Source organism: Heteronotia binoei, chromosome 21 (assembly GCF_032191835.1).
Source record: "Heteronotia binoei isolate CCM8104 ecotype False Entrance Well chromosome 21, APGP_CSIRO_Hbin_v1, whole genome shotgun sequence".
NCBI classification, from domain to species: Eukaryota; Metazoa; Chordata; class Lepidosauria; order Squamata; family Gekkonidae; genus Heteronotia; species Heteronotia binoei.
Window position 1 is genome coordinate 94,008,064 of NC_083243.1, and position 18,309 is coordinate 94,026,372.

Genomic DNA, 18,309 nt, shown 5'->3' on the forward strand with positions numbered 1-18,309 from the left:
TTTAAATTTGAAATAAGAGTGGCTCCATATTAACATGCAGCTTAATTGCTGGGAAATCAGGAGGAGACTGACAGCTGAAAGCAATCGCTTGTGCAACTGCATGGAGAAAATGTGACAGTTCTGTGCTAGAGGCAGTGTGCTAGGGTTAAGATCACAGCCTGCTATAGAACAGAACTTCCATCTGCTCAGTATACTCAAGCCTTTTAATTGAATGCCTGTTGAGACTTACAGCTTCCATTTTAAAAAATCACACTTTCCATGAATACAATGACTTTAGCACTGAGTAATTAATTACATGCCACTTAAAAATACAATGTAAACAGCTCTCTTTAAAAAAGGCTCCTATGCAGTCTTTTGGGGAGACAGAAAAGGAGCACCACACAGTGAGGACAGGCTCGTGCTCTTCTGTTCCAGCACCATTGTTGATGTTCCTGAGTTAGCCCCAGTTCTTCTACTTGTCAACAAGCTGAGTCCGTTCAATAGAGAGAGCTTCCTTTCTTCTGTGTTATGGGAGGATGTCACTGAGGGGCTGTTGATTTTTTCAGTTTCTATGCTCATCTTGAATACTCATCTTCCAAAATAATAATCATGAATGAATCTGTACTTTCCATATTCAGTCTGAAGGGTTGGCAAAAGTTCATTTGCTACCACAGTAGTTGCTATGACTGCATCATTTGTAATATAGTAGCCCTGGTTCATTTGCTGGGCTGATTCAGTTTTATCTACTTTGCTTCCACCCGAAAAGCATGAATTTTGCAAGCAAGTATCTTGATTTAGTTTCACACTTACTCATAGAAGTCTGTGAACTGAATCACAGCTACCTGCCCTCTTGTGGAAGAATTCTTCAAGCATCTAAATATGCACATTTTACTAGCTTGCCAGTGCATTGTTGTACAAGTTATTTTATGAACAACTTCCATCATAGGTACTTGGCTTCCAAAACTGACAAGATTCAGATACTGAGTAGACCAGAAGGAGGACTCTCCACCCACCCTGTCTGGATGGTTAAAGCCCATTTCAAAAAAAGCTGGTGTAGAAAGTTGATTTGATGCAGTAGTCAGTGCTGCACCTAAACAGCATTGTATCTGTGCTGTAGAGGAGAATCAATACTGAGGCTGGGTGGATTTCCCTTTGGCCTTCACCTCTGACTGGAACTTGGAGTTTTGTCAGAAATGGAGTTCTCCAAGGTCATGGGATACCAAAGGAAATTCACAGTGGCTTCTGCTTCTAGCAGAAATTTGATTCAACATAACAGTATGTAGACCCTTACGGCATCACACGCAATTTAACAAAATTTTCCTTCAGGCAAGCCAGGAACAAGAAATAACCCTGGCCAGCATGGTTGTATTAAAGACAGGCAGGCTGAAGAATCCAAGAGTGATGTTCCTACAGGTCTCTGTGAAAGCAATTTTAATCCCTTAGATTGTTCCGCAGAGGGAACCACACTTCTCCATGATTCTCTGATGCCCACACTGTGTTGGCAACACCCTACTGTTGGAGCTGAACTGTGCTTGCTAGAGTCTCTTGTGCTTTTCTTTCTGTGGTTATCACACTGCACCATTTTCCTGTCTGGGTTTCTGTACAACAGTCCGAGGAGTATTGAGGGAGGGGGCTAATGTGCATAGGAATCCTGCCAGAAGTGTTAGTCCCAAGCCTCCCCAGGCACAGAACATGGACCAGCCGTAGCCATGACTGATGTCCTCTGGTAGCCCATAGACATAGCGGGGGTAACGAGACAGCTCAAAGTTTATTCCAGCCACACATGTGCAAAGGGAGATGATGCAACACGTACCTGCAGAAGTGGGAAACAAGGGTGAGCAACACTAGCAGGTAAATATACTTGTCATTTCTCATTACCCCAGCAAAGGGCAGGATCATATCTATAAACATATTCATGTGTATATTTTCCAGCAAAAAAATGCCAGTATGCCCTGTGTACTCTAGTGATATAGTCAAATACTTACTTTACATGATGGAAATCTGGCACTAGACTATCATTTGTTAATATAGGTCAGCAGAAACTCCCTTACTCCATCTTTGCTATTTAAGATCTTAAAGACTGGCAAAAATTTCTTTTAAACATTGCATAGTTGAACTCCTCTTACCCTTCTGTAACCAGTGCCACAAGAAGATGTCTGCCTTTTTATGGCTAATTAATAAATCGTGAGCAACTGCTAACGCATTCCTCTGGTTCTACAATGTCTCATATGTAGACAGCAATGAATGTTCTTTGCATGGACTCTGCCTAGTCTCTGTTAAAAGCACAGCTACAGTCCTGTTGAAAAGCAGGGAAACTGCCTTGCTCCATCATGCCTGGATGCAGCTTCATGTGAGGATGTCCCTCCTCCCAGCTATTAACTACCATGGCTGAAAATGGCAGAATCAGCAAATAGGCAGCCCTCCCAAGGTTCTTGGGCAAACTAAGCATTATAATTGGGCTCCAAATTAGTCAACTCCTGTGACCTACTTTGGAACCCAGTTTTTTGGACTGAAAAGTAGAGTAAAAATGCAATAGTCTAGAGATGTGCTTCAGCAGGGATGCTCCTACAGAGTGAGAGTCATATCTGCAATGGAATCTCATGCCTTAATCATACACATCTCTGTAGCAGCCTTGATTGGAACAACTGAAATACTACACTGGCTGTGCAGGGCAGGGTTAGTAGCATAGGTTGGCCAGTTCTTGGCTGAGCCACATTTTATGTTTCCCTTTTTTCTCATCTGAAAGTAACACCAAACATTTCAAACAGCTGATGTAACTAGTGAGGTTTCATGTTCTGTGAAACCAATACGGCTTTGATTCATTGCATCTCAGGCACTGCACCAAATCCACACAAGCCCTTCATTTGATCAGAAAATAGTGCTGTGAAGAGAACAGAAAAGAACTCTCACCTCCCATAAGGAAGAGCAGTCCAGCTACATATTGCATAAGTTCATGCTGTTTACAGCAGCCCAGCATGCCAATGATCCATCCAAAGAGGATGATGGAGACAGCCATACCAATGAAGCCAGCAGTCATTCTCCGCAGATCTGAGGGGTTGTTGGTGCAGGGAGGGAAGAAAGTGGACACAAGGAAGGAGAGAGAGGAAGAAAGACCATGCAGAGTAATTGGGGGGGCTCTAGAGGAAATCAGAGACAGAATCTTACATTCGCACAAGCAATTTCTCAGCTTGAATGTTCTCAGCTTGTGAAATCTTACAGAACATTTAAGAAACAGCTCCAGCACTTCCTAACAATAGCTTTCTTTCAATAGCTGAATTGTACAACATTGTAGAACTAGAAAAACTATAAAGGAGGGTAACAAAGATGATGGGGGGTGGTTAGAGCACATTTTAATGAGAAAATGCTGAAGAGTCTGGAACTTTTCAGTCTAAGGGGAGAAGATGGCTACAGGGAGCTATGATAAAGGTTTATAAAATCATGCATGGGTAAAAGAAGTGGATAAATGGAGCTTTTTCTTTCTCTTATAACAGAACATAAGAACATAAGAGAAGCCATGTTCGATCAGGCCAATGGCCCATCCAGTCCAACATTCTGTGTCACACAGCGGCCAAATATATACACACACACACACACACACACTGTGGCTAATAGCCACTGATGGACCTCTGCTCCATATTTTTATCTAACCTCCTCTTGAAAGGTGGCTATGCTTGTGGCTGCCACCACCTCCTGTGGCAGTGAATTCCACATGTTAATCACCCTTTGGGTGAAGAAGTACTTTCTTTTATCCGTTTTAACCTTTCTGCTCAGCAATTTCATGGAATGCCCACGAGTTCTTGTATTGTGAGAAAGGGAGAAAAGTATTTCTTTCTCTACTTTCTCCATCCCATGCATTATCTTGTAAACCTCTATCATGTCACCCCGCAGTCGACGTTTCTCCAAGCTAAAGAGCCCTAAGCGTTTCAACCTTTCTTCATAGGGAAAGTGTTCCAGCCCTTTAATCATTCTAGTTGCCCTTTTCTGGACTTTCTCCAATGCTATAATATCCTTTTTGAGGTGCGGCGACCAGAACTGCACACAGTACTCCAAATGAGACCGCACCATCAATTTATACAGGGGCATTATGATACTGGCTGATTTGTTTTCAATTCCCTTCCTAATAATTCCCAGCATGGCGTTGGCCTTTTTTATTGCAAACGCACACTGTCTTGACATTTTCAGTGAATTATCTACCACGACCCCAGGATCTTTCTCATGGTCAGTCTCTGCCAGTTCACACCCCATCAACTTGTATTTGTAGCTGGGAATCTTGGCCCCAATGTGCATTACTTTGCACTTGGCCACATTGAACCGCATCTGCCACGTTGACGCCCACTCACCCAGCCTCAACAGATCCCTTTGGAGTTCCTCACAATCCTCTCTGGTTCTCACCACCCTGAACAATTTTGTGTCATCCGCAAACTTGGCCACTTCACTGCTCACTCTCAACTCTAAATCATTTATGAACAAGTTAAAGAGCAGGGGACCCAGTACCGAGCCCTGCGGCACCCCACTGCTTACCGTCCTCCACTGCGAAGACTGCCCATTTATACTCACTCTCTGCTTCCTATTACTCAGCCAGTTCTTGATCCACAAGAGGACCTGTCCTTTTACTCCATGACTCTCTAGCTTTCTAAGGAGCCTTTGATGAGGAACTTTATCAAAAGCTTTCTGGAAGTCAAGGTAAACAACATCTATCGGGTCTCCTTTGTCCACATGTTTGTTCACCCCCTCAAAGAAATGTAGCAGGTTAGTGAGGCAAGATCTTCCCCTACAGAACCCATGCTGAGTCTTCCTCAATAACCCGTGTTCATCAATATGCCTACTCATTCTGTCCTTGATAATGGTTTCTACCAACTTTCCCGGTATTGAAGTCAGACTGACTGGCCTGTAATTTCCCGGATCTCCTCTGGAACCCTTTTTAAAGATGGGGGTGACATTTGCTACCTTCCAGTCCTCAGGAACGGAGGCAGATTTCAATGAAAGATTACATATTTTTGTTAGAAGATCCACAAGTTCAACTTTGAGTTCTTTCAGAACTCTCGGCACCCACATTGAGGGCACCCAATGAAATTGTTGAGGAATAGGTTCAAGACAGACAAAAGGAAATACTTCTTTACTCAATTAGTAATAAGGACTGGAATTAAGTGCCAGGTGAGGTGGCCTCAAGCATAGATAGTTTTAAAGGGGGCTAGATAGATTAATGGAGGGGTCTATCAGTGACTACTAACTATATTGGTGGCCTCCATATCCAGAGGCAGCAAACCTCTGAATACCAATTCTGGGTGGGCCTTGGCCTCTATGCCCTTCCAGGACAACTGGTTGGCTGCTGTGTGAGACAGGATGCTGGACTAGATAGACCACGGGTCTGAGCCAGGAGGGCTTTTCTTATGTTGTTAAAATAACCACTTAGGACAACAGAGCTAGACTGTGGAAACTTATAGTATTGGATCAGCATTGCACTTATGTACTAACTTACTTATTTGGTATAATCTATGGCTGACTGTCAGAAAGCATTATGAATATGCAATCTTTCTAAATGTCCAGGGCATCAGGTTGCCCTTTGACCAGAGCAATGATATGGGCTACATATATTGTAGATCTATTCTAGGGTTATGTTGTTATCGGTACAAACTAGATTACTGGCTGGCACCTGTCTGCATCTAGAAAGGAATCCACAAAGGCAGCACAGACAGTGAAGGAAAGGGACTGAATGTACAGGGCTTGAGCTGGTGCAGCTTAGCTGGGATTGTTACACCCAAGGAAAAAAGGATTTGGCAACCAATACCTAAGTGCATACTGAGCATGTTTGCATGCTTCTCCACATTGCAAAAGCCTTATGAATGGAAAACCAATATGTCATGGAGGAGGATCAAGCAGAACCTTTCTCCATTAAGTGCTAGCTTTTGTGTAGCATGGCATTTTTGATGGAGAGGAGCATTTAAACATGCAGCTTTCTACACCAACATTCTAAGTAGTACAAGAACAGGAGGGCTGTACTATGAAATTATCATGAATGTTTTCTTTGACTCTGACAGGACAGATACTAGGATGTTCAATAAGAGTGGATACTTACGGAGGGCATGCCACTCATCCTGACGGATGGTGTTAGTAATATTGGCAGGCAGGTTGCGTGGCAGGGACGATGAGGTGTAGTGATACTTCACAGCTGTGCACCGCTGAATAACTCCTGCAAGAGGCAAAAACACAACATGCAAATGGAAAAATTATATGATGCTGAGCTTTAGTGGTAGTCTTTTCCATTTATTGTGTGCTATACCATGGTCAGCCTCTTCTGTTTTTGGCCACTGGTTAAAATCTCATTTTTTCATGAATGCACTAAGCAGTCTTACACAAGTCACTCACAGTCCTACCACCAAACTTCAATATTGATCAATCAATCCTTTTATTAGCTCATTTGACATAAAGGTCTTAAGACAAAATTCCAACAATTAGCATGAGCATTAATAAATATGCATCACTAGTCGTCATAGGATTGTAAATCATCAAAATCAGAAACAACATTCCAAGATAAAATATTCAAAATCTAAAGCTGTATAAAAAGGTAAAGGTGATCCCCGTGCAAGCATCAGTCAGTATAAAAGGTGGTAAAAAAGGTAGAATGTATCTAGTAAAATAAAATCAAACTAATCACTGTAATCACAATTATAATACAAGTAAAACCCTTCAGTAAGTTAAATACATATACCAAATCCTTTTATAGTTGATGTTTAACAGAAAGCACTGTCATCAGGAATATTGCAAGAGTAAGTGGTTTCTGGGTTAGTATCTGCCAATAGTTAGAGAAACCATTCAATATGCAATAGTGACCTACCTTACAGGGGTGTTCATAAAGATAACAAAAATCTTATGTAAGGGAAATGATAAATACTGTATGGTGCTATATGAATGCTGCTTATAAATGATATCAAGTATTTGGGTATTTCCACCAGGGGGTAATTCCTTGTTCTGGATTCAGCGCCGTCACAACAATATGTCAACAATGGGTGATTCTCCATTGTTTCCTCCCAATTCCCTTGTATTGCCATCCTTCCTCCCTCTGCACACACACACACGCTTCCACCTCCAGAGGAGGAATTTCTGCCAGCTTTTTTAAAAGTTGGTAGAAGATATATCACTAAAGTGGTATAGCAGGATTCCTGCCTTTAAAAAAAAAAAGCTTCAGGAAAATGGAGGTTGGGAAGGGGCTGGGAGAGAAATGATAATTGATATGGGTTGGGGCAATTTGGAAATCCAGACCTTCTTGTCTGCAGTGTGAGGAAATCTGATTTGATTCTGATGATTCCAGGAAGATCAGAGAAGAGTGTGGGAAATCACAGGAGGTGATGGCATTGTGTGGGTGCTCCAGACACCCAGCTCCCATTTGAAAGCTGAGGCAGAGCAAACCTATCATTCAGAAGAAGCCTTAGCCTTATTTTTAAAACATAAGCAGGAACTATAATGATATATAATCTGCTAAAACAAAAGTCCGAGTTATGAATGGTAACAGGAGAGTCAACACATCATGATTTCTGCTATGGAGAAAAAGGAGACCAGTTTAAATGAAATTTGAATCCCAAGTGTGTGTGTTTTCTTTCTACTGACTTGCTACTGTATACTTATTAATATTAAATAAAATATATTTTTAAAAATGGAATTTGAAATTCACAAAAAATAGCTAGATTTGAACTGGAAAAGAAGCATTGTAATTTCACTGCTGCAGTCTCTTGAATCACCATTCTTAACCGTTAACATGGTGTGACTTGTCTACAGGCTGATAAAGTGGCATGTGACGAAGCAGGCTCTTGGTCATGAAAGCTGATTCCACAGAATCATAGAGTTGGAAGAGGCCTCTAGGGTCATCCAGCCCAACCCCTGCACAATGCAGGAAACTCACAAACACCTCCCCCTAAATTCACAGGATCTTCATTGCCGTCAGATGGCCATCTAGCCACAGTTTAAAAACGTCCAAGGAAGGAGAGCCCACCACCTCCCGAGGAAGTCTGTTCCACTGAGGAATCGCTCTAATGGTCAGGAAGTTCTTTCTAATGTTGAGCCGGAAACTCTTTTGATTTAATTTCAACCCACTGGTTCTGGTCCTACCTTCCGGGGCCACAGAACACAATTCCACATCATCCTCTATATGACAGTCCTTCAAGTACTTGAAGATGGTGATCATATCACCTCTCAGCTGCCTCCTCTCCAGGCTAAACATCCCCAGCTCCTTCAACCTTTCCTCATAGGACTTGGTCTCCAGACCCCTCACCATCTTTGTTGCCCTCCTCTGGACCTGTTCCAGCTTGTCTATATCCTTCTTAAACTAGATTTCTGTTGATGCAGCCCAAAATTGCGTTTGCCTTTTTAGCCACCGCATCACACTGTTGACTCATGTTCAGCATATGATTCACTAAGACCCCTAGATCCTTTTCGCACATACTACTGCACAAGTCTCCCCCATCCTATAATCATGCATTGGATTTTTCCTACCTAAATGCAGAACTTTACATTTATCCCTGTTAAAATTAATTTTATTGATTTTAGCCCAGTTTTCCAGCCTGTCAAAATCATCCTGTATCCTGTTTGTCTTCTTCTGTGTTTGCAACCCCTCCCAATTTGGTATCATCTGCAAATTTAATAAGCATTCCCTCTATTCCTTCATCCAATTCGTTTATATAGATGTTGAACAAAACATGTCCCAGGACAGATCCTTGAGGCACTCCACTTGTCACTCCTCTCCAAGAGGATGAGGAACCATTCACAAGCACTCTTTGGGTGCGATCTGTCAACCAGTTACAGATCCCACCTAACGGTAACAGGATCCAAACCACATGTTACCAACTTGTCAACAAGAATAGTATGTGGACCCTTATAAAAAATCTTACTGAAATCAAGATAAACGATGTCTACAGCATTCCCCTGATCCAGCAAGGTAGTCACTTTCTCAAAAAAAGAGATCAGGTTAGTATGACATGACTTGTTCTTGAGAAACCCATGCTGGCTCTTAGTAATCACATCCATTCTTTCTAAATGTTCCAGGACCCACTGTTTGATTATTTGTTCTAAAACTTTTCCAGGTATAGACGTCAAGCTGATGAGTCGGTAGTTGCCCGGATCCTCCTTTTTCCCCTTCTTGAAGATGGGGCCAACATTCGCCCGCCTCCAATCTTCTGGCACCTCTCCTGTTCTCCAAGAATTCTCAAAAATAATAGCCAGAGGCTCTGAAATTACATCCACAAGCTCTTTTAGAACCCTTGGATGCAATTCATCTGGTCCTGAGGACTTAGTTTCATGTAAAGAAACTAGGTGTTTATGTATTACCTCTATGCAGATCCTAGGTTGGAACTTCACATCGTCCTTATATCTGTTCATCACAAAACTCCTTGCCTACAATGTATTTCATGAAGTCCTCTCATTAAATCTGCCCACTTGTGACTTTTTCAGAGATATTTTGAGCTAGCTGATGTTAGGGAACCAGACTACAGTATGGGCAGAATATGATTTTAATGTGAATCTCCTAGTTTCAATCTACTGCACATTTCAGTTCTTCCTTGAATTCATATCATCACACTTCATTTATGTTAGCACCACTCCTCCCTCCCAGAATTATTTTACACACATGGAAGAGTTGTGGCTCAGTGTCAGAGCATTTGCTTGGCATGCAGAAGATCCCAGATTCAGTTCTCAGCATCTTCAGATGAAAGGATCAGGTAACAGGTGATGTGAAAGACCTTTGCCTGAGACCCTGGAGTGCAGCTGCCAGTCAGAGTAGAGAACATAAGAACATAAGAGAAGCCATGTTCGATCAGGCCAACGGCCCATCCAGTCCAACACTCTGTGTCACACAGTGGCAAAAAAAATTATATATACACACACACTGTGGCTAATAGCCACTGATGGACCTGTGCTCCATATTTTTATCTAAACCCCTCTTGAAGGTGGCTATACTTGTGGCCGCCACCACCTCCTGTGGCAGTGAATTCCACATGTTAATCACCCTTTGGGTGAAGTACTTCCTTTTATCCGTTTTAACCTGTCTGCTCAGCAATCTCATCGAATGCCCATGAGTTCTTGTATTGTGAGAAAAGGAGAAAAGTACCTCTTTCTCTACTTTCTCCATCCCATGCATTATCTTGTAAACCTCTATCATGTCACCCCACAGTCGACGTTTCTCCAAGCTGAAGAGTCCCAAGCGTTTCAACCTTTCTTCATAGGGAAAGTGCTCCAGCCCTTTAATCATTCTAGTTGCCCTTTTCTGGACTTTCTCCAATGCTATAATATCCTTTTTGAGGTGCGGCGACCAGAACTGCACACAGTACTCCAAATGAGACCGCACCATCGATTTATACAGGGGCATTATGATACTGGCTGATTTGTTTTCAATTCCCTTCCTAATAATTCCCAGCATGGCGTTGGCCTTTTTTATTGCAAACGCACACTGTCTTGACATTTTCAGTGAGTTATCTACCACGACCCCAAGATCTCTCTCTTGGTCAGTCTCTGCCAGTTCACACCCCATCAACTTGTATTTGTAGCTGGGATTCTTGGCCCCAATGTGCATTACTTTGCACTTGGCCACATTGAACCGCATCTGCCACGTTGACGCCCACTCACCCAGCCTCAACAGATCCCTTTGGAGTTCCTCACAATCCTCTCTGGTTCTCACCACCCTGAACAATTTAGAGTCATCCGCAAACTTGGCCACTTCACTGCTCACTCCCAACTCTAAATCATTTATGAACAAGTTAAAGAGCATGGGACCCAGTACTGAGCCCTACGGCACCCCACTGCTTACTGTCCTCCACTGCGAAGACTGCCCATTTATACTCACTCTCTGCTTCCTATTACTCAGCCAGTTTTTGATCCACAAGAGGACCTGTCCTTTTACTCCATGACTCTCAAGCTTTCTAAGGAGCCTTTGATGAGGAACTTTATCAAAAGCTTTCTGGAAGTCAAGGTAAACAACATCTATCGGGTCTCCTTTGTCCACATGTTTGTTCACCCCCTCAAAGAAATGTAACAACACTGACCTTGACTGACCAATGATCAGTTGTATATATTTTCATGCATTGTTCCCATTATATTATCATCAGCTCTTCCAGCCACTGGTCAAGCCAAGTGCTATCGTTGTTTTCTATACACCACCATCATTTTCAGAAGACTACAGAACAGCAGTTTCTTATAACTTATTTTTATTCCAACAGTACAAAATCTCAATTGGGTCTTTTTAACATCATCTCATTTTCCTATTATAGACCTCTCTTTTCTTTCTCAATGTTATATAAGCAATATTTTTAAAGGACGACAGTGTGATGAAAATAGTGAAGAAAATTACATTTTCCCCTTCCGGATTTTAAAAAAATCATAATTTCAACATGTAAAAATTAATCTTTGGTGGGTTTTTACTAATGGGAATCATCACAGGAACCTGATGCATTACTTTATAATAGGAGGAATATAAAAGATGGTTGAATCCACAGTGACCATGGATACAGCTTCTAAAAAGATATCTCAGTGGTATGCATCAGAATCATTGCTAGAATTCCCAAAGGCTGGCACGTGAAGGGAAAAAATGCTAATGTATCACAAAATAAAGAACCTACCTACAGAGAAGCTGTCTACGGCATTGATACATTACATGCTCTAGCCTTCTTTTCCCAACCAGTTTGAATCAGTCAGTCACCCATAATGTAAAGCTGCAGCAAAATTAAATGTTCTTGGAGGAGGGGCACCCAGGATCCTATAAATAAAAGTTCTTGCTTTTATATATTCTAAAACTAAAGTGTTTAATTCTGAAAAAGAGTGTGCTTCCACTATTAGACACTTGGCAAACATCGTTCTAATGAAAAGAGCATACACACACACACAAACTTTATCTCATTTATTTTGGAAATTATAGGGAAATAGGATGTAGTGAAAATATGGGAAAACTGAACTAAAGAATCCAGAAAGAATGAGCAAGATAAGAAACCTCTCTATTATCCACCTGATGTTTAAATAGATCCCTGTATAAAAATGGTCATAATTATGGAAGAAGTTGATGAACACTGAGACTAATATTGCAGGAACAACTCTGCACTAAGTTGGCAACCAGCCCTCTAATTTATGACAAAAATGAACCCAAGTAAAGTTTTGGACCCACAGCCCAACACAGAGGCACAATATAGCCTGTGAGTTTGATGACTATTTAACTCCGCCTGGATTGTGGCTCTGCTTTTCTGCAGGAATTAACTTTCAGCAAAGCCTCAAAACTGGGGTGGGATGGGGAGAAGCATCCTGAAAGCAATGCTTAGATTGAAAACACTATACTTTAAATCCCTTTAGTAAGGGAGCAGAAAGCTTTTGGTATAAGAGGAAGAGGGAGAAACTACAGAAATGGAAAATAACATTCTGCACAACAGCACCAATTAATAAAATGAATAAATGACATGCCCTTAAATGGAATAAAATCAACATGGAAACACTGAAAAGTAGAAAATGTATCCTATTGGATTAAATGCAAAAAACAGCTGATTATTTTGAAATGGATTCTATAAAGAGAACCACAGCTATACCATACAAATGAACCAGAGGTAGAAACAGAAGATCATCTGTCTACTGAGAAAATACAAATTACAGTAAAATATTTTTGGAGCTAGATTCTGCTTTAAATTATCTTCCAGGTGCCCATGTATGAGACCAGTGTCATGTATTGGTTAGAGTTTCCAACGATAATCTGGGAGACCTGGGTTTGACTTCCTACTCTTCCATGGAAGCTTCCTGAATGATCTTGGGCCTCTCACCTGCTCTCAGCCTTAGATTTCTCAGAGGGTTGTAGATAAAATGGAGAAGAGGAGCATGATACAAACTAATCTGAGTTCCCATTGGAAATAAAAGGTGGGATATAAATCTATTTAATGATTCATAGGACAACCCAGGCAGATGTTTCTCTTGTCTATATTTTAACATCTGAACTAAAAAAAACTACAGTTGCTGTCAGTGACTTTTCTTCTACTGCTCAACCATTCTTGAATAGCTAACCATTTCTTGTTTCCTACGTTCAGGTATTATACAATTCATTAATACTGAGGCCACTGTTGCAATTTCTGCTACTGTTACAGGTAAAGAAGATCCTTCAGAAATGGTCTAAACCTCAGATACCACATAACAAGTTCTACACTTCTAGCATTTGGTTTGTGGTATAATGAAGAAAATGGATGTCTAATCTAAGTAGCACAAATAACAAATGTTTTCTATTATTGGCTCCTGAACACACATCAAGAAGACTAGCACTTAGAAAGCGGCACACCAGACATCACCCACAAAAAAAGTTTAGCCTAAATATCAGGAGAAGCAGCCTCACAGTGACCTGCAGTAGGACAGAAAATATTCCAAATTGCAATTGTGGCACCCATCAGTCATCAACAAAGCTCATCATAACTAGACAATGTCACTGAAGACATGGCAACATGGAAAATACCTACAAATTTCCAGTTTGACAATGTAATGTGTAATTCTCAAAATGCAGGTGCTGGAAAATCCAGACAAGTTTTCATTTAGGACAATAGCATACCAAAACCTAGGGTGCTCATTGAGCACACAGTGCAGTCCATTCTTATCACACAAATTGTGCCCACCAGCCACAAGAACAAAGCAAGAGACCAGCAGAGGCTAAAACATCTCTTGACTATGTTTCAGATAACATTTTTCTTTAAGAGAGTGCATACAATATCATCCAGTCCACATATGAGTGGATCTATCCTTGTACATATGGAAGAACACACCCACATGAAGAAACATGTCAAGCAGCTTCTGCAAACGCAGAAATCATTTCCAACTGCATTTTCTATCAGCTGTTTGGTCCTATGCTAATCATGGGAATGCAAAAAAGAGGATAACTGAGATTATTCATATGCACAGGACAGCATATATATGAAACGGCTCTAAACCCTAGCGAAACGAGATGCTGGAGATCGTGGGCAACTGGGAAGAACTACCATTTTACAATTTTTTTCATTCTGAAAAGTCGATGCTACCATCAGATCCTGTTGAGCCTCTTTGCAATCATTCTATGAGAAGAAAGGCCTCAAGGCCTTTCGCTACCTGTACTTCACTCGAGGAGGACATACGAGGAGCCAGAACCCTGGAAGAAACGACCTGGCTTCCTCCGTGTCCAAACTCAACAGAAGAGCGAAACCCTGAAGGCCTCTCCTTCCTGAGAGGGTGGAGAAGGCGCTATGCGGATTCAGCACCTTGGACAGAGGCATCTCCGAGAGCACCCCTGGAAGGGGGCGCCAGAACTCTCCCGCTTCTTCTCCCCTCCAGTTCGGGCCAGCCGCGACCCTCCCTCCTTCCCTCCGCACCTTTCCGGATTAGCTCCTCGCTCTCTGGTTCGAAGCCCGCGCGGTGGCAACGCCGCCAGAGACCGGAGACGGTGGAGTTGAAGCGGCGGCCGCAGTGCGATTCCAGGGCGAGGGCGGCAGCGGGGAGCGAGGCGGGCAGCGGGGTCCGGCCGGGCACGAGGGCCCGCGGCAGGCGGGCGCGCAGCGGCAGGTGCGGGTTGGGCGCCGACATGGAGCCCGGCGGATCGTTGTTGGCGTTGCGTTTGTGGCCAAAACCCCGGCAGCGATCGCGGTGCCGCCGCGCGTCAGTCTCGTACCACGAGTCGGTGCCGATGGCCACAGCCAAGAGAGCCAGGGCGGCGGCGGCCAGCAGCAACCCGGAGCAGCTGAGCGCCTGAGCCGCGGCCGCCATCTTCCCCGAGCTGAGTCGCGCCGCCCGCCACTGCTCCCCCTGCAGCCCGGCCGGGGGGGCGCAGCCCCGCCAGCCAACCAGCTCCCCTCAGGCAGCCCCCCTGGCGCTCCCGACCAGGGACTCGGCGGCATCGGGCCCAGCCGCTTGTTGCGCAGCGGGGGAACTTTCACCACCGAAGAATGCCTTCTAATGAGCCAGAAGTCACTTCATCATATTTATGTACACCTATTACATGTCACTTCCTCATGAACAAACACTTCATGCATTTGACTGCTAAACCTACCTGCATAATAAATTCAAAGGATGCATATTAATACTTGCATTTTACTAATATGCTGGGGAACTGCAGCTAACACAGCTATCCCTCTGGAATGAACAGATATGAATGATAGTCACCCATTTTAGTGGACCACCACTTTGTGCATCTACCTTTTATCTAGTGTACACAGGCTTCTAGCTTATTAACGTTGGTTTTCTCTAAACAGCTATCCAATCAGATATGAAATTAAAGATCTTTTCTTTCAAAGTCACTTGACGCTGTTTGCCTTTTGTGCACAGATAATAAATCTAAATACATTCTGAATAAAATTCAACCCTAACTACATAGAAACCATGATACTGTGGGCCTATCCAATTGAGCCAAAATGAAGATTTTAGGCCTTGCTGATTTCAGTGCCAGGGACAGCACAGCTTACTTTTCCCATTAACAGGGACTACAAATCACTTGACATGCTGGATCTTGCCCAATATTAGTATCTCCAAGACCTTTCAGACCTTTGCAATCCTCAAGCAAAATTCTGAAGACCTCAAATATTTATTTGTATTAAAATGTAAACATAAGATTCCTTCATTTCAGCTTGTAGGTGCCTAAGCTTGCACTGTTCTACAATCTTAAGTCTCTCCCCTCCCGACAGTCTCTATAAATGGCACCATGAGGGTACTGTGATGACCACCAATGTATTTCCTGGCATTACTCTAGCTTCTTAATTTGCTTAGAACATTTATGTGCCACCTCTCCAGAGAACCCAGTCAAGGTGGTATACAGAATAAAACATAAAAAAGCATAAAATTATCAAAATTAACAAACTGCTAAAAGTCCACCCAGAGCATAAACTTAGGTTTCGGAGAGAAAATCCAAGGGTCTTGAATGGAACAGGAACCCCCCAAATAGTTGAGAGCTTCAGGACACTCCCTTTCAGCAGACTGGGAAGCATTAAACTCATCCTGGTCAAGTGCATCACAGCCGTGCACTCTCAGCTTGGTAATAAGCATAGGCCTTCATAAGCCCCTGGGCTCAGAAACTTGGGGGGGGGGGGCTTCTTTCCTCCACCTCCTTGGTGCAAGTGCTTCAGAAATGCCCAGGAGGCACTGCTCTAGAATCTGAAAGCACCAAGAAGCAGCTGCTCTTGTCTTAGGACGACATTTCCTATGGAATTTCCCAACATTTCTGTGATTGATCCTGTTGCCTATGGCAATTATTAGGCTTGGAGATAGCTTGGTGGTAGCACTCACCACTTTCTCTCAAACCCCAAGCACTCACACAGTCATCCCACCTCACACTGGGATCTGGTGACCGTATTTAACCCTGACCTGGTTATTTTATACCCATGTAACCAGATGTCCTGAAGTCGCATTAATGGATGAGCAGGCTCAAGCCAACAAAGAAAGAATACCAGGCTAATTTTCTTAAAGAAATGTGTCAAGCTTCTGAATAAAATCTCTCTGGCTTTTCCTAATGCAAAAGCTACATTTTTTTCAGAGGGGACTTAATACTTGAGTTTTTTTCCCACTTGAGAATATCTGATCACCATACTTAGAATGGGGAAGGCATTTTCCACAATATCAGAGCGGCTCTACAGTCCTTTCACATTTCCCTATAGCATGCAACTTAACTTATCTGCACATCAGTTACAGCTTTTTTGATTTCAAAGGGGATATCTGATAAATTCAGGGAAGTTCGTAGAACTAACTATTGGTCAAGTCAGCAAAATAGAGCCTCCTGTCCTATACAGCAAATCTGTTGTCCCAGCTACCAGTTGCAAACTCCCAGCAAGGAGCAGCCCAGTTTTGTTTCTCAAAAATACCTAATTAGCTCTAATACTGACCCAGCAGGATGCCTGTTCTGTTTAAGTCTTTTTTAGACAATAGATTTGCCCTTTGCTCTAGCCACCCCTTGCAGGAGAGAAAGAAACATACTAATAGATGGACAGTCTTGCCTTGCAGCAGGTAAGTGACAATTTGGTCCCATTGAGTCAGAAGCAGAACAGGTTCTTCCCGTGATTGGTCCTAGAGTAGTAGTCACATTCTGGTTCACAGTAAATAAGAGTCCGTACTCAGATTTCTTTTTTTAAACTTTCATCTCTATTGCCTCCATGCAAAACAGATCAATACAAATGAAGGAAGAAGCACAGAGAGAGATGGTGAAAAAATAAAGCTAGAAAACAGGATTCCCTCTGCATTGCCTGAAGTGACAAACACTGTGGAAATGTTAAATGTTAACTGTACTCCACACACACACCCCATCCTAGTGCTCAAATGCAGCAGTGGGGTGAAGAAGCATCTCCTCCCCAGACCATGCACTGCATCCCTTTAGGTGTACCTTCCCCCTATCTGTACACTCAGCCCAAGTCTGGCTTGCCAGCCAGCAGCAACTGCTGAGAGATTAACAAATCAATGTCACCCACTTTACATTCCTGAACAGTGAGCAGAACATTCCTGCTGGAGCTTTTGCAGCCTACACCAAACCCAACACTGATGCAAAACACATACACACTTGAGCTTCTGGGCAGCCATCCTGGACACGCAGAGGCCTCTTACCAGTGCTAACCAGATACATTTGGAAAGCACTACACACTATATCCTGCACAGGACTTCCACTTGCTCGAGAGCAGGGCTTTACTAGCACCTCATCCCAGTCAATTAGAGGTTTTGTGGAATAAAACACCCCTAGAAAGTGTGATGTCTCAGGATGGCTGGAAGTAGGAAGAGTGTCTTTTTTGGAATGGGGCTTTCTTGAAGCAGAATGCCCTTCAGAACAGCCATCAGACAAAAGCTTCTCCACAAAGACTGAAATGACACTTGTGGTTAAAGCGCATGAAGCAGATTAGCTGTCTTCACAGCTGCCTCCTGGAAATATGATGGAAGCTCTTCTCTGAGTGAGAGGGATCCGTTAGCTAAAAAGCTATACAGCCCAGAGGCAGCACTCCTGGCCACCACCATCCATTTCCATTCTAATGAGGCAAGCAGTAAGAGGAGATGTAAAAAGCATTCTTCAGATTTGTTTAAACAGAGGTGGTGGGTGGCACATAGTGATGTGCCCTGCTAATAGTACAAAGCAAAGCAACTGTACTAATGAAGACTGGCTAGTCTACAGTCCATTAATCATTTGTGCTGCAGATGCACTTCAGCAGTGGGGAAAGAAGCATCTCAGGTACTGCAGTGAGAGGCAGCAACATCAGGCACACCCCTTTGGACTCCCCAAACAAAATGAGTTGAAGTTACAGTCTGAGCAAAACACCTGGGACCTCACTGCAGTCTAAGCTCATTTCATTCAAAGACTGAAATGTCCTGAAAACAGGAGATCTCAAACTCAGCAACTGG

At 42.9% G+C, this 18,309-nt stretch overlaps 1 protein-coding gene across 2 annotated transcripts; it reads right to left on the minus strand.

The window, feature by feature from the left end:
• Positions 1-194: 194 nt before the first annotated feature.
• LOC132589887 (transmembrane protein 178B-like) lies at positions 195-14,732 on the minus strand. 2 transcript variants are annotated; one of them, XM_060262673.1, is made up of 4 exons: positions 14,319-14,732; positions 6,056-6,169; positions 2,890-3,027; positions 195-1,792 (listed from the first exon to the last, which is right to left on the minus strand). In XM_060262673.1, exons 1-4 carry the CDS (start codon positions 14,707-14,709, stop codon positions 1,548-1,550), a joined length of 888 nt encoding a protein of 295 aa, XP_060118656.1. In that variant the 5' UTR covers positions 14,710-14,732; the 3' UTR covers positions 195-1,547. The 2 variants fall into 2 exon arrangements, with proteins under 2 accessions (XP_060118656.1, XP_060118657.1); XM_060262674.1 differs by lacking the exon at positions 2,890-3,027.
• Positions 14,733-18,309: the final 3,577 nt, after the last annotated feature.

Coding starts and splice junctions, on each gene's coding strand:
- LOC132589887 (XM_060262673.1), bottom strand. CDS start 14,709: ATGGCGGCCGCGGCTCAGGCGCTCAGCTGCTCCGGGTTGCTGCTGGCC. Junction 3,028..6,055: donor GGATGAGTGGCATGCCCTCC/GTAAGTATCCAC, acceptor ACAACCCCTCAG/ATCTGCGGAGAATGACTGCT. Junction 1,793..2,889: donor ACTGCTCTTCCTTATGGGAG/GTGAGAGTTCTT, acceptor CCACTTCTGCAG/GTACGTGTTGCATCATCTCC.